Source organism: Dasypus novemcinctus, chromosome 7, assembly GCF_030445035.2.
Source record: "Dasypus novemcinctus isolate mDasNov1 chromosome 7, mDasNov1.1.hap2, whole genome shotgun sequence".
NCBI classification, from domain to species: Eukaryota; Metazoa; Chordata; class Mammalia; order Cingulata; family Dasypodidae; genus Dasypus; species Dasypus novemcinctus.
Window position 1 is genome coordinate 24,467,686 of NC_080679.1, and position 27,090 is coordinate 24,494,775.

The 27,090-nt window shown below is 43.4% G+C and overlaps 2 protein-coding genes across 2 annotated transcripts; one reads left to right on the forward strand and one right to left on the reverse strand.

The window, feature by feature from the left end:
- Positions 1-633: 633 nt before the first annotated feature.
- Positions 634-5,659, forward strand: RESP18 (regulated endocrine specific protein 18). The gene is given in 6 exon segments (XM_058299660.1): positions 634-898; positions 2,386-2,491; positions 3,473-3,599; positions 3,928-4,017; positions 4,205-4,280; positions 5,613-5,659. Coding segments are annotated over 6 exon segments (711 nt in total).
- A 4,714-nt stretch (positions 5,660-10,373) lies between these two features.
- Positions 10,374-11,823, reverse strand: LOC101437633 (endothelial zinc finger protein induced by tumor necrosis factor alpha). The gene is given in 2 exon segments (XM_012528700.3): positions 10,374-11,439; positions 11,441-11,823. Coding segments are annotated over 2 exon segments (1,449 nt in total).
- Positions 11,824-27,090: the final 15,267 nt, after the last annotated feature.

Consider the following 27,090-nt stretch of genomic DNA (forward strand, 5'->3'; position numbering starts at 1 on the left):
TCTCTTTTTTTTGAATAGTTGAAATTTTCATAGTTTTTGAAATTTTCATAGTTTTTTAGTTTACTTTCAAGTATTGAAATGCCACATTGGGATATAGAAAGTCTTCACAGTAGATTGCAAGTACAAAGAGTGGATGCCAGAAAAAGTTCGTTATTGCAATATCTCTATTCAAAAGAGAAAACAGTTTGGTTAGGGCGATGGCAGTGGACGTGGAGAGGACACTGATGTGCAATATATTTCCCAGGTTGAAGTCATAGGATTGCTGAGCCTTAAGAAGGTAAGGGAGCATCAAGGATAATAAAAATAGACTAAATTTATTAAGGGCCTACTGTTAGTCACTGTTCATATATAATCCTTATGTATTGTTCATATATAATCCTATATAATCCTTATATAATTCATATATAATCCTTATGACAAACCTGTGAGGTAGGTGCAGTTCGCACCCACGTCTTGCGTGCATCTGCCTCACCTTAGGGTTTAGCGTTTGAACTCGCCCATCTGACCCAGACCTTCCAACTTCCATAACTGCAATCCATTTCACCAACCTTGGGGCTGGGGGTGGAGGCGGTGGTCCTTGGGACTGGGCGGGGGTGCGGTGGGGTGGGGGGTTGGGTAGGCATCCGCAAGGGCATGACGCGTATAAGGGTAAAAGAACTGTCCTGCCGCGATTGGCCAAGGTGCCAAAGAAGAGTTAACGGGAGGCAACAGCCCTGCCTCAGCCGTCTGGCCGCGGTCGCCACCATCGCCGCCGCTTGTAGGTGGTGGAGCCAGCGCGCCCAGCCACGGAGGACGCAGCGCGCGCCCTGGCCCGGGCGTTCCGGGGGCCTCCAGCTGCTCCTCCGCTTCCCGCTGTTGAGTGGCCGCCCGGGGGACTGCAGCGACTTTAGTGCCCATGGTCAGGTGGCAACCTGGGGGTGGAGTGGGTCAGGCAGCGGGAGAAATCTGTCAGAGGGTCTCAAGGGTATGAAGTTCAGGAGGGAAAAGACGTGTTTGGGGAGGAGTGAGGAGAAATGTAAAGGGTCTTGGAGAAGAGGTGTAGGCTTGGGGTGGGGGTCGGTATAGAGCGTCTAGGAAACCGGGAGGAAAGGAAGACAGCAATGCAGAGGGAAGGAGAGCGCGCCTACGAGGCCGCAGGAGAAAGACACCCCGAGGGCCAGGGAAGAAGAGATCGCCCGGAGGGCAGGATCTCTGCGCAGCAGGAGCAGAGGCCGCAGGCGTCGGCGCCCTGGCTCACGGGAGAGGGCCACGGGAAAAGCCAGGGCTTCTTTACAAACCCACAGAGCCCAGAGGCTGCGATCCCATTGCCGATAAGAAGGGGGAGGCTCGGATGGAGCAGAAGAGAACGAAGACTAAAAGGGCCCATCTTTCTTCCTCCCCGCCCATGCGCCTTTCGGGGTAGACCCAGTGCTGACTCATCTCTGAGTCGTCAGAGCCCAGCTGCGCAGTATTCAGAGTCCCCGCGCGGGCCGCGTGGGGGAAAGACGCAATATCTTCATGTGACGCCCACTCTTCCCGCCCTATTCTGGGCCAAGGCAGAGGACTTGCAGAGACCTGCTGGAGGAGGCCGGGCGGCAAACGAGACGAGAGGGAGGTGCCTCTCCACCAGAGCCGCCTCCACGCGTCTTTGGCCACCTCTCAGCACCACGGACAGCGCCACCCGCGCGTTGTCCAGGGTCACCGATACTTCCTCTGAGAACAGGGAGCGCTGCCTCAGTGAACCATCTCCCCTCCCCGAAGCTCTTCTTCTCGGTGTGATGCTGGAGGTTCCTGAAAGCCAGGAAATTGTTGTTAGGGTCCATATGATTGGGGCAGAGAATTCCTGTTTCCTAAAACCTATCCAAAATGACTCCTGGTAATTCCACTACAGGAAAAATTAGAATCTCCTCCAACCCTAGCCCATCTACCTAGAAAAAAAGGTGTGAACAGCAGTATGATTTAACCCCTCTCTCCCCGTCCATCCCCTATTGCACAATTGGGTAAATTGTGGCTTAAAGGAAAAGAATCCAGACACCCAAACCCTATAAATCCAATACTCTCTTCCAAGGATTCTACTTCAGGATTCAAAGGATGTAGTTAACCTACTTCATCATACCCACATGTACACCTGATTTTCTATTCTATGTGTGTAGCTTTCTGAAGCTTTGCTCACCTGCACCTCCACAGGCTGCTCTTTGCCTGTAAGCTTGGTTCTTATCTGGAAGTCTGTACCAAGGATGAAGAGGCTAACTAACAGGTCAAGTGATAATGAAGGAGCACTTGAAGGGGATGGGGCCCTGGTAGGGGGGACAAAGGCCAGGCAATCCCAGAGTGACAATGGATGAAGCTGAGACTTTGGAATTCTTCTGGTCAGGCTCCTTGCTGACATCACTGCTATGCCATTAGATGTACAGGGCCAGGTGGGAGTGGGGCAGCTCTGGCCCCTCCAAGGACTCGTCATCCCTGTCTTCTGGCACTCGAGAGACACACTTCAGCAGATTGTGCTCTCTGGTAAGTTTGGGGGAGCTGAAAGAAATGCTGAGTCCTGATCAGATATAAAGGGACGGTAGTGAGGGCTGCCTAACCTGAGGACAGGCTTTCTCCTTCCCCAAATGTCTCTGCCTGAAATGTTCCCATCATGCTACCCCATGGAGGAGGGGCAAGACAAGAGTGGGGAGTGAAGTCTCGGAGAGTGGGCTGTTTGTACATGAATACTCTGGAAGAACCCAGCAGAGATTTCTAGAAGATGCCCCTGGAAGAGGTCAGCATGCAATTCCTTGTGACCAGCCCTAACCCTTGGTGCTATCTTAGGTTTTCCAGAGCTAGGAATCTTGGGGTTTTTAACTAAAAGGACACACACTCACATATACATACTCCTCAGACTCTAACTGGCCACGGGGCAAATCAGATGACAAATAGAGGCAAGGAATGAAAGGAGGTGGAGAGCCTTTTGAGACAGGTAGTGTTGGTCCTCCATTAGTGCAGTTTCTTAATTAGAGGATAGTCAGGGTAGATCTACACTGAGTTCATATTACTAACAATAATCATAGTGTCTACTATGGGCATAATGCCTTTGAACAGTAGTTCTCAAAGTGCATCTCTGAACCAATAGCTTCAGCAATACTAGGGAATTTGTTAGAAATTCAAAGTATTGAGTTTCTGGATCAGAAAGTCTGAGAATAGGGAAAAGCAATCTGTTTTAATATGCCCTCTAGGAGATTCTACTGTCCAGTAAAGTTTAGAACCACTGCCTTAGAGTTTTCTATGCACTTCTTACAGCCCTGACCTCATTTAATCCTCACAATGGCATCCAACGAATCAACAAGGAATATCATACTCCTAATAGAATATTTACTACATGCCAGGCACTATGCTAAGCAACCTTTGTACATCACCTCATTTAATTCTCTCCACGTGTGATCCCATATGCACTTTCTGGTCCCTGGAGTGGACCAGTGAGTGTCCCAGATGTCAATCTGCTCCATCTTCTCATACTGTTCTGGAAGAATGACATCACCAAGGATGTGATGACCCCAAAGACGGAACACATCACCAAACTCAACCCCTAGCATCCTTGCCTGAAAGATGGGAAAGCAGCCTTTCCCACCAAAACCACTGGGGTGAGGTGCGTGAGGCCTGCAGTTGGTCTGTACTGTCTAGAAGACAGACCTAAGAAGGGAATGGGTACCAAAACTGCATGTGGTTGCTGCCAGGAGTACTGCAAGGAGAATGGTTCTAGACCCTGTCTGGGATCGGCAGAGAGCAATTCTACAATCCACTAGTGGTGTCAGCAAAGGGAGGGGAGGAACTTGGACTCGTTTCCCAAGGTGAGACTTAAGCATCTTCTTAGGGATTGATAATCCCTCCCTTTGGGTCTCATGTCTTGCTCTCTGAGGACCTTTTGCCCTTTTCTGTATCCATCTTAACTCCTGAATTCCCTTCTCACAGAGCCCAATGGCCAAGGTGAGCAGGGATCAGTGCTTCACCTCCTGAGTGGTTTCCAAGGCCCTGAAACAAGAGGTAGCTGATCCTGTTAAGGTGAACAACTGAGATTTTCTGGGAAGGTTGGACTCACAAGGGCCAGTTCAAATGAGGGAAGCAGTGTGAAGGAGGGGAAGGGTTTTGGGGGTGTAAACAGCTAAGCCAAAGGAAAGATCTTCCTTTCCCAATCGGACAGTGCCCTCATTCTCCTGTCTCTATGCAGACTACCCTTAGGTATCCATAGGAGAGACTGGTGAGGGGGGCAGAGGTGATGCAAGTGCTGGGAGCCTCCAAAGAAGAAATAATCTATAAGATGATACATAAACATTGAGTTTGAAGGGACTGTGGAGCTTCCAAAAATTAAATAGAAGATCCCCCTTTTTGCCAACAGACTCTTATGTGACTCCACTCTCCTTTCCTGTCCCCCACATCCTAGTATATAACAGGTTATAGCAAAGCTCCTTTGGATAAATGGGAGAGGGTAGCCCAGAGGCCTTTACATGGGGTAAAGCTCTGAGGCATCTACTGGGAATCTTTGAGCACTTCAGAATCCAGATTTTAAAACACCCATGCTTCCATTTATCTTCATAGAGAGAAATTGAGGCTCATGCTGCTCAAGAGGTTTACTGAAGGCCACATTGCAGGTTCATGGTGGAGCCAAGACTGGACGCAGCTGTCCTGGTCCCAGCCCAGTCCCTTGCACAACCTCTGTCCTTCCTCTCAAGGTCTCTAGTGGGGATTGGGCTATTCCAAACCTCAGACTCCTCCACACTGAGGAAGGCCTCTCTGAGAAGGTGACATCTGAACTAGGACCTAAATGAATAGAAGATGGCAGCCATAGGAAGATAAAAAGGAAGGGTATCCCAGGCAGAGAGCATTGCAACTATAAATACTCTGACATGAAAATACCGTAGCACGTGAGAGGGGCAGAGAAAAAATTCAGCGGTAGAAGATGAGATTGGAGAAGTTGGGTCAGGACTCACCATACAGTGCCTTGTGGGTCATGGTAAAAGGTGTGGATTTTATTCTAAGTTCAGGGGGAAGTTAACTTGGATTTTAAGGAAGGGAATCTCATAATGTCATATGCAATTCTGAAAGACCACCCTAGTGATGGCGGAGAAGAACAAGAGAGCAGATGGATAGACCTGTAAGGAGACGATCATCCTGTTCAGGCAGAGAGACTGAGGCGGCTGGGACTGGGGTGGTGGCGGAGGAGCTGAGCTCCCCCAGCCGGTGTGCATGCCCTCCAGAGGCACTCTGCAGCTCACGGGGCTCCCGCTGGTTCTCACTCTTGCCAGGTGGCAGCTGGGTCTCCTAAGCCTGCGTGGGTTGCTGGGGCAACATATTCGGAGCTAAGTGAGAGACCTACCTGTGGGGAACTTGTTGTCCTGCTGCTCCCGGGAAGCAAACAAGGAGTGGCCATTCTCCGGCCCCGAGCCTCAGGGAAAATCATGACGTGGAGAAGGAATTACATGTGGGAGCCGAGGGGACCAGAGCTTAACTGATGGACTGATGAAACTTAAACTACATTTAAGGCTTACTCAAATCTGGCTGTTATTCCAGCCTGCTATGAATTTTGGGAAGGAGAGTAGGTGAGAGAGGGGCTGCCTCCCCACCTACTGATTTCAAACTCTATTTCCCCCTCGTTTTAGGGCTTCTTTGAGCCACTGCCCACTGCAGGCCGCAGACTTGTAGCTGATTGAGACCTTGTGCAAAGCATCTGAGCCCCAGTGCCCCGGGGTTCCCCTCCAGAGGAGCAGTTCTGAGATGACCCAAATATGTAATCACTAAAGTTTACTTTCATGCAAACTCCTTCTGTGAGCTTGTCTTGAGGTAGGATAGGTGGGGTCTGGACTCAATCAGAGCCTCTCAAACGAGAGAAGTTAGACAAGAGGAGAGCAGAAGGGGAGCACAGCCCCTTGGTGCCAAGGGAAGACTAGTTTCTTTCCTGCTTTCCTGAAGTGGGGTGAGTAGGGTGGGACCCCAGTTGGAATGGCAGTCTCCCTACCCCACCCCCACAGCCACATTTGTGTCCCCCTTTTGTGCTTGTCGCTCATCCTTTCATGCTGTGGGGAAATGGTCTCCCCGTGCATCTGTTGTCACTCTCTCCATCCCCCATGCCAGAGAGGCCTGGACCCTGCTGCTTTATGAGAGTCTCCACTTTCAGCATTAGAATCCCTACCAGCACCTCCTGCCTGTCCCACCCCCAAGGATCAGCAAAGAGAAGTGACAACCAAAGGGTATGCACGTTTAGCATTTTGGTGACTCTCACCTCGCAGATTCCCTCCAGGGTTCAAAGCCTTCCCTAGGTTGCAGATCACCTGCTTCTCCATACTCCATATGTCTACCTAATCACTCCTCCATGTGCTCCCAGTAGCTTAAAATCTTAAAAGGGAGCACGTAAGCTAAACACCCATGCTCAGTCCAACCAAACACCTGACCTATTTGCAGAGTTTTATACTTCTCAAAGCACTTTCATACTCATTGGATCCTCTCAGATGTAAATAAATGGGTAGGTATCAAGATGTGATTTCTCGTGAAGCGGATTTGGCTCAAGTGATAGGGCATCTGCCTACCATATGGGAGGTGCAGGGTTCAAACCCAGGGCCTCCTGACCCATGTGATGAGCTGGCCCATGTGCAGTGCTGATGTGCACAAGGAGTGCCCTGCCACGCAGGGTGTCCCCCACATAGGGAAGCCCCATGCACAAGGAGTGCACCTTGTAAGGAGAGCCACCCAATGTGAAAAAAGTGCAGCCTGTCCAGGAGTGGCGCAGCACACACAGAGAGCTGAGGCAGCAAGATGACGCAACAAAAAAGAGACAGATTCCTAGTGCCACTGCCAAGAATGCAAGTGGACACAGAAGAACACACAGTGAATGGAAACAGAGAGCAGACAACAGGGGACAGGAGGGAAGGGGAAAGAAATAAATAAAAAGAAATCTTTAAAAAAAAAAGAATTGATTTCTCTAAGGAATTGGGACTTGTCCACACCATACCACATCCATTTAAACAACCCCCAAAATTACATGACTAGTTCTTAGTAATACAGATTATTCTCTGTCATGCCACTTACTTGCCTTCTCCCCTCTACTTGTTACATCCAAGGACACAGCTAAACCCAACACTAGTCCAGTCTTACGCATTTGTACTTAGTTCTCATTAAGTCAGTTAACCTCCGCCACCTACCCACTATTCCCCCTCATAACTTTTCTTTCTCATGCATTCATTAAACATTTGTGAGCTCTGTGCTTCACTGTGTCTGGCCTCTATGAGTATATGTGGTTCATGTCCTCAAAGACCTTTAAAAGTAGTCAGAGAGGTAAGCCACATATACCATAACTTCCCTCAACAGGTATTTATTATAACAGATGCTGCGGATGCCTGCCCCATATCTCCTGCCTGCCTCTCCATTCACCTGCAGCTGCAATGAACAGTTCCTGTACTTCCTAACAGCTTCCCACCTCAAGCTGTAAGACTCTCTGCTTCTCTTCCTGTGAGTATTCTGGAGTGCCAGGAAACTCACTCATCTGTGCACCAGAAAGTCAAAAGTGCCTGGAACTTAACACCCCCAGAGGCAACCTTCAACCAAGTAAGGACTTAGTTTCTCCTGGCCCTTAGTGGACAATTGTGAGGCTTGTTTAATATGATTCCTCTAGGGTTCCACAGTGAGAATGAGCCCAGTTGCCCACAGTGGGAACTTGTTCAATCACACACTTTTATCAATTTTGACTTCCTTTCTTGCCTCACTTTTCCCAACCCTCATTTGTGATTTCTGGGATCATCTCCTACACAAGGTGGAAGTAAATAATCTGATCATTCTGGAACAAAGTGAGTGGGTACAAAAGAGAGAAGTTGTCTTAAAAGAAAAGTAGGCTAAGTTCTGATTGCAGAGGACCAAGTATATGATTTGGATCTTATTATTTGATAGTCCTTGGGGAGCCACTGAAGGTTTCTGAACAAGGGGGTGACAAAATGGGAGCTGTGCTTGAGAAGAACAATCACATTTATATATAGGATTGGTTTGGAAGCAGGGGAATGGTGGAAGCATTTTAGAAAGACTTAAAATAGCTTGAGTGTACCATGAACTTGATATGAACTTGAGTGGAAGAGGTCGTAGATAAGAGATATTTTGAGGGATGAGTTAATATGCCTTAGCAACTGACTGGACTTTATTAGAGAAAGGAACCTTGCCTGAATTTAGAGGTGTCTTGCCTGGGGGAATAATTATGTAATTCACAGAGCAGCCTTTTAGAGAAGAAGTGGTTGGAGAAGGGACATTGATTTATTCTAAGGGTTAAAACCAGAGGGGCGTTCAAGGTCAGCTCAATATCAGTTCTCTCCTCTCTCTCCCACTTCATTATTTTTCCTCCCACTGTCTGATTATTTTTATCAACATGTAAGTATGCTGCAATATCTCCCATATTTAAGTTTTTTTTCTCAATTTCTGCTTCTGGTAACGGCACACTATGTAATTTATACTGTCCTACCTGCTGAAGACAACTTGTCTTAGTCTGACTCCCCCCCACACACACACACATACACACACAAACCACATCAAAGCCTGAAATACCGCTTGCATGGGGCTAGTTTAGTTTGAGAAGATATCACAAAATCAAGAATGGGAGACTAGGAAGAGTGAAGTAGGAGAGCTTGGAAAGCTAATTCAAAGGGTGCATTAAGGGCGACGGACTTGGCCCAGTGGTTAGGGTGTCCGCCTACCTCATGGGAGGTCCACAGTTCAAACCCCGGGCCTCCTTGACCCGTGTGCAGCTGGCCCATGCGCAGTGCTGATGCGCGCAAGGAGTGCCTTGCCACGCAGGGGTGTCCCCCACATAGGGGGCCCCATGCACAAGGAGTGCACCCCGTAAGGAGAGCCGCCCAGAGCGAAAGAAAGTGCAGCCTGCCCAGGAATGGCGCCACACACATGGAGAGCTGACACAGCAAGATGAAGCAACAAAAAGAAACACAGATTCCCACGCCGCTGACAACAGAAGCGGACAAAGAAGATGCAGCAAATGGACACAGAGAACAGACAACCGGGGTGGGGGGTGGGGAAGGGGAGATAAATAAATAAATAAATCTTTTTAAAAAAACAAAGGGTGCATTAATGGATTGTGGGCAACGGGGGATCAGTAGTTGTAGGGACTCTCTTAGGCATCACACACAATGCACCTCAGAATTGTCCTCCTGAGATTAATAAAATGAAAAGATTTTCCTCTAGGTCTCATTCCCCATTGGGTTAAGGGTTGCGCTATGGATTTTTTCCCCCTTAATTAAAAGTTTTATTTCTTTTAATTTAACAATGGACCACTATAAGAAACTTTGGCATATTCAAAGTGGTTATTGTTATTTACTAACTCTGGAAAAAATCTTTTCCCATAAAAGATTTGCAAACTCCTACCACTTGGTAACTTGGTGTCTTCCAGCATGTATTGTGAGGGGTAGGTGTGAGGGGGCTGGGATGTGGGAAGGAGATGAAGCCCCTCTAGCTGTTCACCCATCAATAAAACTCTCAGAGGGTAACAAGCTGACATCTGGACTCTCTGATATATATGACAAAGGGAAAAATGTCCCAATATTTATTTGTTGAGTCCACTCCCCTCTCTCTTTTTTTTTTAAAGATTTATTTATTTATTTAATTCCCCCCGCCTACCCCGGTTGTCTGTTCTCTGTGTCTGTTTGCTGCGTCTTGTTTCTTTGTCCGCTTCTGCTGTCGTCAGCGGCATGGGAAGTGTGCGCAGCGCCATTCCTGGGCAGGCTGCACTTTCTTTCGTGCTGGGCGGCTCTCCTTACAGGGCGCACTCCTTGCGTGTGGGGCTCCCCTACGCAGGGAACACCCCTGCGTGGCAAGGCACTCCTTGCGCACATCAGCACTGTGCATGGGCCAGCTCCACATGGGTCAAGGAGGCCCAGGGTTTGAACCACAGACCTCCCATGTGGTAGACGGATGCCCTAACCACTGGGCCAAGTCCGTTTCCCCACTCCCCTCTCTTATCTCCACTTTCCTATTGAGGAAACTGAGGACCCAAGATAGTAACTGAGTTGTCCAAGCTCTTATAACTCAGAGAGCTGGGTTCGGAACTCTGGAGTCCTAACTTCTGTTTTGGAGCTCGTGTTACCACCTACAGTGAACCTTAAAATGCTTCCAGACATCTTAGACATTTGGCTTGCTCTACTCACAGGCTTGCTCCTGACACTCTCCATAAAGGAAGGCTCTTCTACAAATGGAAGGCCTTTCCATGATTCCTACGAGCATGACTCCTCTGGGGAGTGAATTCTCTAATACTGAGGTGCCCATGTGCTGCAACAGAAGGATTTCTCACAGTGACGGCCTTTATCAGGGATCTCACCTATGTGCATTCTGAAGGGACATAAAGGAAACCCCTGTGCTGGAGCACTCCCACAATTATCCTATGTTTGAATCCTCAGGTGCCTAGTAAGGTTTGTGTTCCAGCTAAAAGTTTTTCCACATTCACTGCATTTATACGGTTTCTCGCCAGTGTGGATTCTCTGATGGACTGTAAGCGAAGAGTTCTTGATGAAGGACTTCCCACACTCACTGCCTTTATAGGGCTTCTCTCCAGTATGAAATCTTTGGTGCTCGATGAGGTTTGTACTCTGGCTGAAGGATTTCCCACATTCGCTGCATTTCTAGGGTTTTTCTCCAGTATGGACTTTCTGATGTACAACAAGAGAAGAGCGTCCTGTGAAGTGCTTCTTGCAAATGTAACACTCATAGGGCTTCTCCCCAGTATGAATCCTCTGATGCTGAGTGAGGGATGAGTTCTTACTGAAAGCCTTCCCACACTCATTACATTCAAAGGGTTTCACCCCAATATGAAACTGTTGGTGCTGTATAAGGTATGAACTCTGGCTGAAAGCCTTTCCACACTCGTTGCACACATAGGGTTTCTCTCCAGTGTGATTTTTCTGATGGAGAGTAAGGGATGAGCTCTTATGAAAGGCCTTCCCACATTCCTTACATTCATAGGGTTTCTCTCTAGTGTGAGTCCTCTGATGCTCGGTCAGATGCATATTCTGGCTAAAAGCTCACCGGCATTCCGTACATACGTAGGGTTTCTCCCCAGTGTATGTCCTCTGATGCACAATGAGGTGAATGTTCTGGCTGAAGGCTTTCCCGTAGTCTCCACAAGTGTAAGGTTTCTCTCCAGTGTGGATCTTCTCATGCTGAGTGAGGGATGCTTTCCCACACACGCTGCACACATACGGCCTCTCTCCAGTATGAGTTCTCTGATGGACGATGAGGTTCATGCGCTGGCTGAAGGCTTTCCCACAGTCATTGCATTTATAGGGCTTCTCTCCCATGTGGACTCTGTGATGTATGGTGAGGGATGACTGTTCAATGAAGTGTTTCCCACAGATGCTACACGCAAAGGGTTTCTCTCCTGTGTGGATCCTTTGGTGTTTTATCAGTGATGAACTTAGGCAGAAAGCCTTTCCACACTCATTGCAGTCAGGATTTCTTCTCTACTTAGAGTTTGCAGGGTTTATTAAAGTCTGAATTATTTGAGAAGTTCTTTCCATGAATGACAAATGCCTGGGTCCCCTTTTCTACTGCATCTTCCAACCTTGGTGGAACCAAGGTACAGTTTTGGTTGATAAGTGCCTTAAATTCACCCCATTCAGGCTCAAACTCCTCATGGAGTTCATTCTCATAGGAAATTTTCAAATGATCCAAATGAGTTTCTGCATTTCCCCGCTGCTTCTCCAACCACTCACCCTGTTTCCATGCTCCTTCTAGGGTAGAATACCATGCACCATTCCTTGTAGGTCTTTCCTTGACCACCACACAGGGTGGTTTGTCTTCCACAAGATCCTCCTTTGGATCTGATTCTTTCATTTCAGGTCTAGTCTCCCAGTCAGGGCCTTGTCGGTCAGTGGCTTGGTGGCCATCCCTCCGCTGTCCACAGTGACTGGGGCTGGGTGAGGGACTGGGTTGGCCCAACAGCCACAGTGGCTTCACCTGGGGGCACAACCCCTTGTGGGCGTGAACCCCGTCCCCTGCTGCGCCCCCCTGCACTATGGATTTTAATTTCCTCATATTTCCAGGTTTTGCATGCATGAGGACAGCTGAGCAGACACCTATGGGTGTCTAATGCTGTGGCAGCAGAGAAGACACAGGGAAAAAAAGCAAGAGATAGGTAGTGCAGGTGAGGCAGGTGATATCATATGGCTAGAGTTAAAAGGGTAGTCCAAGAGAATGCAAAATCAAATGTACACACACATACACACTGTATAAAAACGTTCCTGGTAACTTAAATGTGTAATAATTTCCAAACTAAATTAGTTACTAAAGGCTGCCAAGACAATATATTAGAAATGGAAAAAAAGAAAAAGAAAAAAAAAAAGAAATGGGTTGGCTTTTACAATAGAGGTTTATTAACTTATAAGCTTACAATTCTGAGGCTGATAAAAGTGTCCAAATCAAGACATCAGGTGAAACTCTTCCCCCGAAGACAGAGCTGCTGGCAATTCTGGACTCCTGACACAGGGCAGGGAAAAATGGCAGTATCTGCTACCTTTCCCTTCTCTTCCAGGTACCATTGATGTCAGCTTCTGTATTCCTCCAGCTTTTTCTGTCCTGGATTTTATTGATTTCAGCTTCCGGCTTCTGAGATTTTCTCTTTCAACTTCTCTTTCCATATTCATCCCATTTATAAAGGACTCCAGTAAGAAAATTAAGATCCATCCTGGGCTACACATCACTGAAGTAATCTAATCAAGGGTCCTGACGTGAAGTAATTTAATCAAAAAGTCCTACTGCAATAGGTTAACACCCACAGGAATGGATTAACTCTAAGAACATGATTTTTCTGGGGTCCATGAAAACCTCAAACTACCACAACTCCCAAATGTCTATCCATATAGGATGGACAAATAAACTGTGGTATATTCAAACAATGGAACAATACACTGTACTGAAAATACTACTGGTATACACAAGTGTGGATGAATACCACAGACATAATGTTGAGTGACGAAAAGAAGACATAAAAGAGACCTTATACACTGTGTGATTTCATTAAAATGAAGCTCAAAGAGAGGTAAAATAATCTAATAGATTGAGGTAAGGATAACAGTTACTTTAGGAGGATTCTGACTGGACAGGAGCATAAGGGAAACCTCTGGGGTGCTAGCACTGTTCTGTGTATTGATCTAGGTGGTGGTTGTGGGGTTTTATACATATGTTAATAAATAGAGCTGTAAACTTAAGTTTGTATACTTTATTGTATGTAAATTATACTTCAATAATAAAAAATCATATATATGAGCCTCTCTAAATAAAAGGTAAAAAGTGAATAGAAGAAAAGATGTTTTTGAAAAAAGAAACAAAATGGGATGATTTTCTCAACCAGATATCAATACTTAGTATTAACCTATAGTAATTAAAAAGCTATAGAGGGAAGCAGACTTGGCCCAGTGGTTAGGGCATCCGTCTACCACATGGGAGGTCTGCAGTTCAAACCCCGGGCCTCCTTGACCCATGTGCAGCTGGCCCATGCGCAGTGCTGATGTGCGCAAGGAGTGCCCTGCCACGCAGGGGTGTCCCCCGCACAGGGGAGCCCCATGCACAAGGAGTGTGCCCCATAAGGAGAGCTGCCCAGCACGAAAGAAAGTGCAGCCTGCCTAAGAATGACGCGCCCACACAGAGAGCTGACACAACAAGATGATGCAACAAAAAGAAACACAGATTTCCACGCTGCTGACAACAATAGAAGTGGACAAAGAAGACGCAGCAAATAGACACAGAGAACAGACAACCAGGCTCGGGGGGGGAGGGGAGATAAATAAATAAATAAATAAATAAATATCTTAAAAAAAAAAAAGAAGCTATAGTGTTGATGCAATTACAGACAGGTAGATCTGTGAAACAAAATACAAAACCGAGAAATATGCTCACAATTTTGTGGACACTTGATTTATGATAAAGCCAGTGCAGAGGAAAAAAGCTAATCTTTTCAACAAAAAAGGCAGGGACAATTGGATATCATAAGGGAGAAAAATCAACATTTGTCCATAATTTATAACATAAGCTAAAACAATCCATATGGATTATAAGCCAAATGTGAAGGGTTAAACAATGAAGTATTTAGAGGATAACAAAGGAGAATATCTTAACAACCTCAGGGTTGGAAAATGTTTCTTAAAGAGGAAATAAAAATGCTAACAATAAAGGAAAAGATCAATGCATTTGATACACTCAGTTGAGAATATCTGATGATCAGAAGATATCAAGAGACTGAAAAGAGAAACCATAGATAGGGTGGAAAGTATATTTGCTACTCATATACCTACCAAGATCTTGTTTCCAAAATATATAAAGAATCCTACAAACCAATAAAAGAAAGATTTTTAAAAACCAATAGAAGTGTTAGAGACTTGAAGAGACACTTCAAAAGTATTATCTCCAACTGATCAATAAACTTATGAAAAAGTATTGAACATCATGAGTCATCAAGGAAATGCAAATTAAAACTACTATGAACTGTTTATTTTGAATAAAGACCACATCAAAGAGGAAAAAAATAAAGCTCCTATGAGGTACCATTACACCTCAACAGAATCACTTACTTTTTTAAACTTAAAATATTAAGTACTGACAACAATATGGAATACCTGGAGCTCTCATATACTGCTGTTATGAGTATAAATTGGTACAATCAGTTTGGAAAACATTTTGACATTAACCATTAAAGCTGGACATAATATACCCCATGACTCATCAATTCCACTCTCAGGGTATAACTTAGAGCAGTGTTTCTCAAATTTTAGCATGCATTAGAATCACCTGGAGGGCTTGATAAAGTCAGATTATTGGGATCCATCTTCAGAGTTTCTGATTCAGTAGGTGTGGGGTGAAACCTGAGAATTAGCACTTCTAAGAAATCCCAGATGATATTGGTGCAGTTGATACTGGCCACACTTTAAAAAATTATTTTAAAAGAGGCTTAAGATTACATAAATATTACATAAAAAAATATAGGGGATTCCCATATATCCCATTCCCTCCCCCTCCCACACTTTCCCCCATTAACAACATCTTTCAGTAGTGTGGTACATTTGTTACAATTGATGAACATATATTGAAACATTGCTACTAACCATGGTCTATAGTTTACATCATAGTTTACACTTGCACTGCACAATTTTATAGGTTTTGACAAAATGTATAATAGCCCATATCCATTGTTGCAATGCCATGCAGGACAATTCCATTGTCCCCAGAATGCTCCATGTTACATCTATTCTTCCCTCTCCCTCCCCTCAGAACCTCTGTTGGCCACTGCCTTTATATCAATGATACAAATTGCTAGAATAATGATACATTGCTAGAATAATAATGTCAACTTTAGTCCATAATTGCAATCCCCTTCTTATGTTTGTTCATTCCTCAGTCTTGAGGTATTTGGGATGGTGATGCCCACTCTGTTTCTGATTGAGAAGGGGCTTAGATCCCATGGGACAGATGGATGGAACTGTCTTGCTTGGAGTTATACTCTCTGCTTTTTGGGATGGACGTTGTACATCATTATCTCTTTGTCAGATGTCCTGGGAAAGTCCAAAGAACTGGAGAGTAGGTATTTCAACTCTGCTGAGATTCAGGGCTTAACTGGCATATGAACACACCAAAGATTTAAGTCTCTGGAACCTATATTTAATGAATATAGTGCTAATTATAGTTTCAATAAAAGTGACAGAAAAGTCATGTGTAGGGAAATTATAAACAGGTCTACTCTGTTACATTGGGGAGTAATGTATTCCAAGCTAAGGCCCACTGACAGGATGCCAGTTTCCTGAGATTGTCTGTCCTACTTCTACTATCTTGATGTCTCTAGAGCTCTCAGGAGCCCTGCTGTTTGAGGCTCTATTTACTATGCAGGCCACACTTTGAGAGCCACTGACTTAGAGAAGTGCATACATATGTGAGCCAAGGAGAAATGTACAAAAGTGTCCATAACAGCATTTTACATAGTAATCCTAAACTGGAAACAACCCAAATGGCCACCAACAGTAAAAAGGATAAATAAATTACAGCATAGTCACATAACAAAATACTACAGCAATGAAGAGAAATAAACTACAGTTTCACAAAACATGGGTAAAAGAGATGATAGCTAGATGATGATAGATGATAGATAGATAGATAGATAGATAGATAGATAGATAGATAGATAGATAGATAGATAGATTGATTGATTGATAGATAGAGGCTAGATGAAAAAGAATAATTACATGATGAGTTATGCAAAGTTTTTAAAAATAGTAAAAATTACTCTCTCCAGACTATTTTTAGGAGGTTTCGAAGTGAAGGGAAATCTCATAACTCCCACCCGGTTTTTTTCCATTCATGGGGCGATGCCCAAGGGCAAGTAATCATAGCAGCACCTCTCTCAGGTCTTCTTCCCGAGGCCCAACATGACCTGGCCAGTACCGATGGATGGGTAATTAGTCCTTGGTGAACGATAGTTGTTCCATCACTTTAGGTAAGTCACTTGGTTTGTAAGAAATATGATATAAATAAGGCTTCAAACACACGTGCGTTTTGTATCAGGTATATTGAAGCAATCTAAGTTGAAGAAGTAAATAATAGACTTGGATTAGCAGCAGTTGAGGAAATGCCCCTTTTTAAAAACCACTGAAGCCCCAGAACCTCAGAGATTGTCACTGGGACTCTTCTAAAAAGAAGGGTCAATTGAATTGGGTGTGAGAGTTCCCTTGCACTAGTAGGAATTCACAGTCTTTCCTCCAAGTCCTAGAGCCAAGCCAGTTCACAGATATGAAGTCCTTGATAGGGTAGCAATGTCCTTCAGTGTAGACAGTGAATCTTCTCATCCTCCCCAGAAGAATCTGCAGCCATTTACAAAGCTAAGTGTGCCCTGGGGAAAAGGATATATACAAACATTTTGGGGTTATTAGAAACTGGTTCTAAATAGAGGCTAGTCCCCGAAGACCCCAAACACTACTGAAATCACCATCTAAGTGAGAGCTAATGGATATCAGGTAATAAATGGAGATGTGTCCCCTGTCTGTCTTAAAGTCATCCAGTGAAATTGTGGACTCATCCTGTAGTAATTTCCTCAGTCCCAGGATGTGTAGTGGGAATAGATATACTTCATAATTGGAAGAATCTCTGCATGGGTTCTCTGACCTCTGAAGTGTAAGCTATTTTGAAATGACCCAGTGAAAAGCCCTGGGACTAGTAGAGGAATTTCAGAGGTTAATACCTCCACGAAGGACTTGAAATATGCAGAGGTGGCTATTTCTATCATATCTTCAGTTAATTTGCCTATTTATCCTAAGAAATAGACAGATGGACCTTGGAGAATAGTTGTAGATGATCATAAGCTTGGTCAGGTAATGATGCTAATTGCAGCTCTGGTTCCTAATGAAATATTTTCAGTGAAGCAAATTGACAAAGCCCTTGGCACATGGTATAGAGCCATTGATCTAGAACTGCACTGTTCAAAATGGTAGCCACCGCCACACATGGCTGTTTAGCACTTGAAATATAGCCAGTCCGAACTGAGATGTGCTGTAAGAGTAAAATACACACTGGATTTCAAAGACTTAGTATGGGAAAAGAATGCAATTAATAACTTTTTATGTTGACTACAATATTATTTTTTATATATGGGTTAAATAAAATATGTTATTTAAATTAATTTCAGTGTGAATGATATACTTGAATAATTTCTTAAAAAATTTTTAAAGTTAATTTCACCTGTGTATTTATTTATTTTTTATGTGACTACTAAAAATTTTAATTACATATAGAATTACACAATATACTGCTACTGGACAGCACTGATCTGTAAAATTCTTTTCTTACCAGGAGACTCAATCAGCAGTAGCTTGCATTCACATGGCAGAGACAACAGTATACCCTGTCTTACTTCAGGGCGGTGCCAGCTCTCTAGTTCTCTGTAAAACTATGGTCGGGAAAGACTTTTTTTTTTTAAGATTTATTTATTTATTTATTTTTCACCCCTTCTCCCCACCCTGGTTGTCTGTTCTCTGTGTCTATTTGCTGCTGCTTCTTCTTTGTCCACTTCTGTTGTTGTCAGTGGCAAGGGAATCTGTGTTTCTTTTTGTTGCATCATCTTGTTGTGTCAGCTCTCCATGTGGGCGGTACCATTCTTAGGCAGGTTGCACTTTTGCGCTGGGCAGCTCTCCTTAAGGGGCGCACTCCTTGCACGTGGGGCTCCCACAAGCGGGGAACACCCCTGTGTGGCAGGGCACTCCTTGCGCGCATCAAGCACTGCGCACGGGCCAGCTCCACACGGGTCAAGGAGGTCCGGGGTTTGAACTGCGGACCTCCCATGTGGTAGACAGATGCTCTAACCACTGGGCCAAGTCCGCTTCCCTTAAGATTTATTTTTTATTTATTTCTCTCCCCTTCCCTGCCCACCCCCAGTTGTCTGCTCTCTGTGTCCATTCACTGTGTGTTCCTCTGTGTCCATTTGGGTTCTTGTCAGCAGCACCAGGAATCTGTGTCTCTTTTTGTTGCGTCATCTTGCTGCGTCAGCTCTCCGTGTGTGCGGTGCCATTCCTGGGCAGGCTGCACTTTTTTTTATGCTGGGCAGCTCTCCTTACGGGGTGCCCTCCTTGCACGTCGGGATCCCCTGCATGGCACGGCACTCCTTGCATGTCAGCACTGCACGTGGGCCAGCTCATCACACAGGTCAGGAAGCCCTGGGTTTGAACCCTGGACCTCCCATGTGGTAGGCAGACGCTCTATCTCTTGAGCCAAATCTGCTTCCTGGGAAAGACTTTTGTTACTTTGATATTCCACAGACAATCACACTGGCCCATGATTATATAGTGCTGATTGGATATAGTGAGGAGAATGTAGCAAGTATCTTAGATGCCAAAATGAGGCATAAGCATGCCATGTGATGGAAGAGGAACCTCATGAAGGTTCAGAGTCTTGCCACATTAATGAAGTTTCTAGGGCTCCCCTAGTCTATGGCATATTGAGAACCCCCTCCACCTTGTATATCCATCACAATAAAAAGGAGATAATACATAGTGTGCCTCCTTGGAATTTGAAGAAACACAACACATATATATGTGCTGCCCTGACCCATTTATCAGCAACCCATCTGGCTTCCAGTGTGGCCAGAAGAAAAAAAATTTCTGCAGCCATTCCAGGCTACAATGCAAGTGGGTCCTTTTACTTGATTATTATGATGCAGCAGTCCCATTGGTATCTGAACTATCAGTGGCAGAGGGAGATGTTGTATGAATCCACTGCAAGCCCCAGTAAAATAATCACCATGCAGACCCCTAGGATTCTGGAGTATGTTTCTTCTTATGCCATTAATAGTGTCCATTTGAAAAGCAGTTCCTGGTTTTCTACCTGGCCCGGTATAGACTGAACACCTGGCCATGAGACAATAAGTAATTATGAACTGGGTATTTTGTGGTGCACCAAATCATGAAATTGGAGGTTCATCACATCATTCCATTATTTAATAGAAAGGGTATATATGAGACTGCGTCCAAGAAGTTCCAGGTGAAACAAGTAAACTGCATGAGCAGGAATCTCAGACTCCTACCCTTTCACTGTCTCTCCTGCAACCTTTTTTTTTTAAAGATTTATTTAATTACTTTATTTCTTCCCTACCCCTTGCTGTTTTTCACTTGCTTTGTCTGTTCGTTGTCCTTGTTTCTTTAGGAGGCACCACAAGTTGAACAGTTTGAGTCACCTCCACTCCCTGCTTTGTTGTGTCTCCCATTCTGTTTTTCCTCCCCATGTCTCGTCCCATCACCTTGTTGTGTTAGCTCACTGCACCTTCCTGTCGCGCCAGCTTGCTGTCTTCTTTCGGAGGTACCGGGATCTGAACCAGAGACCTCCCATGTGGGAGGCAGGAGTCCAGTCACCTGAGCCACATCTGCTTCCCCCTGCAACATTTTTGATGGCCTCATAGAGAAGTCTCTATAACTAGATAACAGAGGAAGAAAAACCACAGGCCTAATTTACAGATAAGTCTGCACAAAATGAGCCAGAAGAGGAAGTCTGCTTTATTACAGCCCAATTCACAAGTGTCCCTGTATGCCATTTGTGAGGCTAAATCCCACCTTTATTATCCTCTTCACTTGATGGCGGTAGTGATCTCTCAATTGTGGGAAGTTTTGCTGGTCTATATGATTGTACACTAGCAATTGAAGATGAGAAGTTCCAAGATATGGAACCACACTGATACAATCTTTATGGCTAACAAGTTGGTTAGCTAATTAGGGACTTGAATAGAACAAGATTTGAAGATCTATGACAAGTACATTTAGGATGGATTACTTGGAGCAGACAAAGAGTGTAAAGATAGCCATAGTTTCTTGCACGAACGACCATCAGAAGACATAGACTGTGGAAAAGTCTGTCAATCAGGTGTATGAAATGACATTTCCTGTGGATATCAGTCAACCTCTTTCCCCAGCCACCCTGGTGTTTTCTTAGTGAGTTCATGTACCAATGCATATGGTGTCATGGGTTGAGGCTATGCATGGACTGAACAACATGAACTTCCCTTCCCAAGGATGATCTGTTTACAGCCACCCTTGAATGCCAATTTGCCAACAGCAGAAGGCAATGTTGAGCCCGCAGTATATAGCACAGCAGCAACCTGCTCACACATTCTTACACTGAATTCCTTTCACAATGAAAAGGAGCAATGGTTTATATTCTGGATATGGATTTGCCTTTCCTGTCTACAAGTCTTCTGGCAATATGACCATTAATTAACTTACATAATGATTTAGCCACCCCAAAGGTTCTGGAACCAAGAAGTAAAGGTCAGAGTGGCCCCTCTCATTAATATACTTCAAAATCTCTGAAGGAATGTATGCTTCCTTCAAATCCCCTGACTGATGGTTTTGCAGAGCCTACTGTCCAAGAGAAGAATGCTCTCCCCAGGGTCCACAGCCATAGTTATATTAAATTGGGAGCTGAGCCTACTACCTAGTCACTTTAGGTTCCTAATGCCATTAAACCCATAGACAGGTAAGGGGAGTCACTATAGTAGTCTCAGTGATTGACTCCAATTATCAGGGGGAATTTAAGTTTCTGCTATAAAATAGGGTCAAAGAAGGTTATTACTGAAACTACAGGGATTCACTTGAGATCTTCTTTGTAGTAACCCCTTACCATGTAGAACTGGGCCAAAAGAAAACTGCAGAAACCCAGTAAAGCCAGGAACATCAAAGACACAGATCTTGCAGAAATAAAGATTTGGCTCAACCTACCAATTCAAACATCCCTTCCAGTAAAGGTGCTGATCAAGAATAAAGAGACCATGAAATGGGTGGGAGAAGAAGCTATTATTATCAACTTTAAGCCCTTGGGACTAGCTACAGAAACAGACACTGTGGCAGCTGTGTTTAAAGTTACCTTGACATGGACATTTCTTTTTTTTTTTTTTTTTTTTTGACATTTTTTTCCCCCTTTCCTCTTCCCCCGTCCTTCTGTTTTTGCTGTCTGTGTATTTGCTGCATGATCTTCTGTATCTATTTCTCCTTTTTGTCTTCTCTTCTCATCTTTCTCCTCTAGGATTCTCCGGGATTAGATCCTGGGGACCTCTGATTTGGAGAGAGATTCCCTGTCAATTGTGCCACCTCAGTTCCTGGTCTCTGCTGCGCTTCACCTTGACTCTCCCGTCTCTTTTTTGTTGCATCATTATCCTGCTGCATGACTCACTTGCACAGGCACTCGGCTCGCCACGTGGGCACTGGCTCACCATGCAGGCACTGGCTGGCCATGCAGGCATGCTTTCTCTTCTTCTTTTTCACCAGGAGGCCCCAGGGATCTAATCCGGATCCTCCCATAGGGTAGGCGGAGGCCTTATCACTTGAGCCACATCTTCCCACTGCTTCCCGGACATTTTTCTTTCCCCCATTTCCCTCTTCCCTGCTTCTTTATATTTGAAGGACTGGCATTAGACAATGTTTTAGGTTTCATATGGGAGTATTATTTCTTTTTCATACGGGGGTATGTTTGAATTCAGTATGGAAATAACTGAGGACCACCCAAATGAGAATAAACAAAAGATATTTATCCAAAGCTTGCTCTAGTAAAGTAGTCAGTCACCATCATTTGTGTTTAGTAGAGATTCAATGGCATGCAGTGGGGTATAAAAGTTTTATAGAAGAAAAAAGGGAAGATTTCTGTTATGTCCTATTTGGAGACTGGCTATCAATATGGGGAAGTTGGAAGTGGCCTAACTAGAAGTGGGGAATTCTATGTGATTGGTTAGGGGAGCATATTTGGTTTTATCTGGTTGGTCCTAATTTTGAAGAGGGGGTTAAAAATGAAGGAAGCTGGTGGTTATTAAGTCCTGACCATTTGGGCTGATTCCTACAGAGGTTGTGGTTTGGCTTGCAGACTGGTTGCTAAAGATTCTGTTTTTATATATGGTCTGGCCATTGTCTTTTTGTATATTCAGTCTCTTATAAAGGATCTGTGTGTCACTTAGATAGGGATAGAAGTTTTTCTTCTAAACAAAGGACAGGAGTAGAACCTAGGTTTTAGATTGATATTCTCACCTTTTCCCATCCATGCTCTATCTTTCTTCACCCTGTTCTATGCCCCCAGGTTGACATCCATAGACTGCATCAACCAGAGGCCCTTGCTTGCTGGCTTGTGGTTGAATTTGACCAATAATAGGTATAGACAGGATATCAAAATTCAAAAGGAGAGAGATGCCAAGGTATGTATTCCCCTGGTTCCCTTCCTGAAAGACTGTTAGTTGACAAAGCTGCATGCCTTCATTTATTCATACCTTTATAAATAGTTCCTTCATTAAATTCTCCTTTACACTAAATGTGTTATATGTTTCTGACCAAGTTCAAGACCAATACATGGGTTTAATGGCAGATTGTACACAGCTGAAGAGAATATTAGTAAATCAAAATATAGCTTAAAAGAGAATATCCTGAACAACCCAGGTGTCCATCAACAGAGGAATGGATAAACAAACTGTGGTCTATTCATATGATGGAATATTATGCACCTGTAGGAGAAATGATGTTTAAAGCACATGACAACTTGGATGAACCTGGAGGACATTATGTTGAGTGAAGCAAGCTAGACACAAAAGGACAAATACAGTATGATTGCATTACTATGAACCAAATATATTGTGTAACATACTATATGATTTAAAAAAATTTATAAGTATACAGTACATTTAAATAAGGAACGTATGTTTTTATTCAACTGTTTTCTTTTTTAGTTCTTAATTGTTTATATTTTCAATTATTAAATGTACAAAATAAAGTTTAAAAAGGAAAAAAGAGAATATCCTGAATGAACTATAGCAAGACCCCCAAAAAAGGAAAATACAAACAAGAAAGTGGAAACACAGAGGATACCACAAAAAGGTCTAGCATATATTTACTTCAAGTCCAAGAAAGAAAGGAGAAATAAAATGTGACAGAAGCAATATTTAAAGAGCTAATGGCTGAGAATGTTTCAAATCTGATGAAAAGCATAAGCCACATATTCAATAATGTCTTTGAATTCCAAGAAGAATAAATTAAAGAAATCCCCACCTAAGCATAGCTTAGTAAACCTGTTGACAAAGACAGATTACTTACAAAAGAGTAACAGTTACACTAAAAATGATTTCTGTGGGGAAAAAATCATACCTGAAGTTTGCCCCGAAAAGCTGCTCTCTACCTGCATGGGTTACTTCATTGAGTTCCAGGAAGCTGACTTGCATGGGCTACTTCAACGGGAAGAGCTAAGAGATCAGAGGGAGGGAACAAGGAGAATGAGGACAGGCATGTGTTCCCCCAGCTCCCTGGAAGGGCTTTTCATGCTGTCTGCTTCCCCTAATACACATGCGCACCAGGAAGCAGGTACAAGGATGTAGTCTCACTATTCATGGTAACCCAAGACTGGGGATAATCCAAAATCCTTGAACAGCTAAGGATGGATGTATGCACAGGTGATAAACCTTTAAAGAAAAGCAAAGAAATCTGATCAACAACAGAATGAATAGTGGCTAACTTTGGGAAGATGTAGTGACTGGGGGACACAAGAAGGCTTCTGGGGTGCTGGAAATAGTCTATTTCTTGTCCTGCGTTACATGGGTGTTCACTTTGTGATAACTGAACTGTTCATTTTTGTTTTACGCATTTATATATTTGTTACATTTCACAATTAATAAAGTTAAAAAAGAAAAGGAAATAAATGGGGTAAAATGATAAAGATGGCAGAGGAGATTGTGGAAGGTACAGAGAAGACTTCCCCGAGTATATATCTTCTTACATAGTTTGATTTTTTTGAATATTCAAAGATAAAAATTATTCTTAAAAGCAAACCCTAAAATTAAAAACAAATGGAAGCAAACAAGCCTAACTGTATATCAAATTGGTAGGTAAAGAAACCTACACAAATAAAAGAATTATTTCAAATGACTTTTAAGATATATCCTTAAATGTTATATTCTAAGGACAAAATAAGTTGCTAAAAATCTTAAAAGTATTTCATTGTTTTATTAGTAGAGTGGGATTTGTTTTATTTTTTTAAGCTATATTATGCATATTTAGGACTAAACATATAAGTAATTATGTCAATGTCACTAGGAACCAACAATTTCAGTATAGGAATAAAGAGACACAAGTATAAAATCAAAAGAACCAGGTATTGGTTCTTCTGAGGGCTACAGAGACCCACAGGTTTTATGGTCATGGCAGATGGAGTTCAGTGCCATGTCAGTTGGCCCTTCTTTGGAGTTGGTGTTTCTGTGTGATGGAGCTGGACTCAGATGTGATCTCTTTTCACAAGCCTTTTCTGTTACTTTACCAGAATTGTAGTTGGTGCTGGGGTTTAATATATACCCAGGGGATCTGAATCTCTGGAATGACCATATGATAGCCAGCCAGGCTCTGAGCCTCAACATACTTCAGCCCCTACACTGGTTTATTGGATTTAACCCACTCAGCTAACGTGGAGTTGAAGAAGGTCAACCACCACACCATGGAGCCAAGAGTGCCTACAACTGAACGCAGGAGGATTGTATCCAGCATCCATGTGGAATCTAAGCCCCCTCCTGACATAGATGTGGAGTGGACACAACCAATCCAAGGTCCACAGGATGGAGGAATAGAATATGGATTAGAGTGGACTTACTGATATTCTATTCATGAACTATTGTGATTAGTAATCGAAGAAAATGTGGCATTGGTGTGGAGAAAGTGGCCATGGTGGCTGCTGCGTGTGGGGAATGGGAGGAAGAGATGAGATGTGGAGGCGTTTTCGGGACTTGGAGTTGTCCTGGGTGGTGCTGCAAGGACGATTACCAGACATTGTAGGTCCTCCCAATGCCCACTGGATGGAATGTGGGAGAGTGTGGGCTATGATGTGGACCACTGACCATGAGGTGCAGTGATGCTCAGAGATGTATTCACCAAATGCAATGAATGTCTCATGATGATGGAGGAGAATGTTGTTATGGGGGGAGTAGTGGGGTGAGGGAGGTGGGGGGTATATGGGGACCGCATATTTTTGAATGTAATATTTAAAAAATGAATAAAGAAAAAAAAGCCTAAAAAATCAAATGAGTTCAATAAAAGTCACATTAATTGGGAAGATCAATGTGTGTGTGCCCATCTGTCTTGTCCGCCTGCCTGCCTCCTAGCTCTGTGCACTGAGAGGGTCTAGAAGCAACATCACCTCAGCAGCCATTAGTACCCCTACAACTCGGATTTTGGTCTCTAAAATCAGTCCTTACTAAAAGCTATCAGGTCTTTTTGGAGGAATGACTACTTCCATGCCTGGAGCAGAGAATAAAGAAAATGAATCCAGTACCTCCTGGAGTGACAGACAGTAGGAGAACTTACAAAAATTTATGGGATTTTTCAAAAGGAACATCAGAGTCAAATTAAAGGAGTTTTTACTGGCTTAATATGGGACAATTTGAATATCAAAAGGAATAATTACTGCAATTAATTGATACACGTTGAATACATAATTACTTCCACAGTAATTATCAAAAATAAAAGTCATTTGCCTTTGTTGGAGGTGACAATAGCACCAACTCATTACCCCGAAAATTGGTAGTTAAAAAGAAAAAAACTAAGAATTTTGGTATTTCAGAGTAACTAATCCCAGTTGATGAGAGAAATCTTTTCTTTACAAACTAGTATCAGCTCATAAACATAAAAGGAATGATAGAATTAGAAAAATCCCCTCTAATGAAATAATTTAGTCACGGATCATCAATCAGTGGTAATACTATTAGGAGAAAAGTTGGTAGGGAACTAGATATTCTCACGATGCCAAGGAATCATCGCACAGACTCCACGCTGGCCACAAGAGGAAACAACCTCACAATACAAACATCTGGCTGTCTCTTCCTTAAACTATTGCTCGATTTGTGATCACTAAGAGTAGGACAGCCAGACTTTATACATCTCCTCAAATAATGCAACACCTATAAAGCATTTTGCTTAAAACAAGTTTTAACATGATCTAATCAAGTCTTATATCTAACTTCTAGTTTACAGGACATACAAGAGACAGAGGAATAATGAAACACCACAAGAAAACAACCAGACAGATCCAGAAGGTGAGGAATCCTACAGAAACACTTACCTGGTCTCTTCAAGGAGACAGTGTCAAAAGTGGGGGCTTGAGGGTGATTTAAAAGAAAATTAAGAAACATAATGCAATAGTGAACCTTAATGTACCCCTATTTTGAGCCAATCAACTGGAAAAAAGACATTTTTAAAACAATTTGAGAAATTTGGATATGAACTGAGTATTAAATGATATTAGGGAATTGTACATTTTGTTAGGCATCACAATGATATTTTGGTTATGTGAAAAATGTCCTTATTTCTTGGATATGCATATTTAAATATTTATAAATGAAATATATCTATAGTTTACTTTGAAATACCAAAGTTAAGCAAACATGGCAAAATATCAATAACTTAAGCTTAGATAATGGATGTATGAGTATTTACTATGCACTTCTTTTTTTCTCTTTTCGATGTTGGAAAATGTTTACAAAAATGTAAAATGTTTTCGTGGTTTAATAGGAAACTATTGAAGCAAGAGAGTACCTTGACCAAATTTGAATTTTAGAAAGCTCACTCCCTA